The sequence below is a fragment of the Condylura cristata genome, unplaced genomic scaffold (genome assembly GCF_000260355.1).
Source record: "Condylura cristata isolate star-nosed mole 26May11 unplaced genomic scaffold, ConCri1.0 scaffold00073, whole genome shotgun sequence".
Lineage (NCBI taxonomy): Eukaryota > Metazoa > Chordata > Mammalia > Eulipotyphla > Talpidae > Condylura > Condylura cristata.
This window is the reverse complement of record NW_004567174.1, coordinates 347174-349208: the sequence shown is the minus strand read 5'-3', so window position 1 is coordinate 349208 and position 2035 is coordinate 347174. Positions and strand designations below refer to the sequence as shown.

Here is a 2035-nt window from a genome sequence, read left to right as displayed (position 1 = left end):
CCCGCTGCGCTCCGGCCTGAGGCCACAGGGGCCACCTCCGGCCTGCAGCCCGGGGGCTCAGGCCCCACAGGAGGGCGGGACCCCGGCCAGTGGGCGCCTTAGCGGGCGGCAGACAGAGGCCCAACCTGCCCAGCCCAGGCCCGTGACCGAGGACACGGCGGGCCTGCTCGGGGCCTCAGACGCGCAGAGCAGGGCGGGACCCCCACCGGGCACCCGGGAAGTGGACACGTCCCTGCCCACAGCCGGGGGCCCCCAGCGGCGGGGCCCGGCCACCCAGGGCGGGTCCCGCCGCCCAGTGACAGGCGTGAAGCCGGTGGCCCCGCCCGTGGGCCCGGTCCTGCCCTCTCTCCGGCTGCCCTCCCGTGACCTGTACCGGCCCGTGGCCTGCAGCGTGGTCGAGCCACGTGGGCCCCACGGGAGGCTGCCCAGGTGCCCCTCAGCCCCGCGGGCGCCCCGGGGAGCCCCAGGACCAGGGCAGGCGCTGTGGGGTCAGTGGCCTGCCTGAGCAGGCGGCCCGCGCCGGGCCCCCGGGGCCACAGGCCTCCCAGAGCTGGCGGGCAGGGCCGGAGGCCCTGGGGTGCAGCGTCTGCTGCGGGGTGGGCCCGGCGCTGCGGCCGACGGGGGGACCAGACCCCGCCCAGGGCCCAGCGGGTCTGTCTGGTGGCCCCGAGGCCTTTGGTCTGCGGTGGCCAGCAGTGAGCTGCTGTGGGCACACCCAGGCCGCCGGGCCCTGAGGGAACGAGGATGGGCCTGGCCCTGTGGGCAGTGGTGCCACCTGCCCGGCACAGGGGTGCCCGAGACCTGGAGCCAGTAGCCGGCGGGAGGCGAGCGGCCTGGGGGGTCCCTCTCCAGGGGGGTCGCGGAGGTTCCGGCTGGGGGCAGCAGGGTGTGGACTCTGGACCTGCCCTCCTTCCTGGGCGGTGTGGCCAGGAGGGGGCCGCGGGGGCGGGGGTGGGCCTCGCGCCCCCAGAGAGCGTGCGCGGGAGCGCGCAGCCCTCCAGCAGGGTTTGCTCCGGGGGCGCCGTCCAGGCTCAGGTCAGCACGCGCACCCAGGGGCTCCTGTCTCCCGCGATGCGGCCCCCCAGGGCCTGGCCATCCGGGGCTGGGCCCCAACCCGCCGCGGCTGCCTACCAGACACCCGCTCTGCAAACGCGCCCCGACTTTCCGCGCCCCGGCGGGCGCTGACACCCGAGGCCACGGTACTGGCGGGGGCGTGCCCGGGGCGTGTCCGGCGCGGCGCTGTGGGCGCGGTCTGGGCGTGTCCGGGGCTGCGCGCGCCCAGGGCCTGGCCTGGCCGGCGGTGCGCGCTGGGTCAGGGGTCACCCTTTGTAAGGCGCAGGCCGCTAGCAGGCTCCGGGGTCCCTGCTGGGCAAGCCCAGGTGGCCGGAGCCAGGCAGAGGCCAGCCTGTGTCCACCTCCTCAGGGAGGCCACGGAGCGGCTCCCGGTGCCCGCCCCAGCCCTCGCTCCTTCCGCCCGGGACCCCGCAGGCAGACGGGGCTCTGGCCTCTGCCGGCCCAGGCGGCTGCTGTCCGTTTCATCTCGCTGGACGGGTCAACCGCGCCCCGCTGCGCCCCCACCGTGCGGTGCGTGCGGGGGGCCGCGTGTGGGCGCCTGAGCCGCCTGGCCGCGCCCCCAGAGCCGCGGCGGCGCGCGAGCGTGGGCGTTTTGCTGACCCAGAGGGGCGTTTCCTCCGCCTGCGTGGGTGGGGCCTGGGGGTGCGGGGGGGCTGGGATTTGGCTGACACTGCAGCTGGCGGGGCTCGCCCACGCGGCACACCCCGAATCACCGCGCCCCCTCTCTTCCCGTCACCGGCAGGTCTCAGCTAATGGGAGTGCGGCCCAGCGTACCCCAGGGGACACCGGGCCCCAGCCCTCCCGCCCCTACCTCTGCCCATCGGCTCTGGAGGCCACAGGAGCCTCAGTGCCATCACTTAGGGCCGCCCCCGGCCTCCACTGTGCTGACCCCTCGGGCCGGACAGGTGACCCCCGAGGCCAGCGTGAGCCGCCCGCCGCGCCGCCGTGTCGCGGTCCTTGC

At 77.2% G+C, this 2035-nt stretch overlaps 1 protein-coding gene across 1 annotated transcript in view; it reads left to right on the top strand.

Annotated features, from left to right (window-relative positions):
* Nucleotides 1-2035, top strand: part of LOC101632779 (plexin-A2) — a gene marked incomplete at its 5' end in the record, with an annotated part of 36552 nt that overhangs the window by 6906 nt on the left and 27611 nt on the right. Inside the window, 2 exons of the mRNA XM_012734811.1 lie at nucleotides 29-404; nucleotides 1086-1311. Coding sequence (XP_012590265.1) covers nucleotides 29-404; nucleotides 1086-1311 — 602 coding nt within the window. The remainder of the gene's footprint in view (nucleotides 1-28; nucleotides 405-1085; nucleotides 1312-2035) is intronic.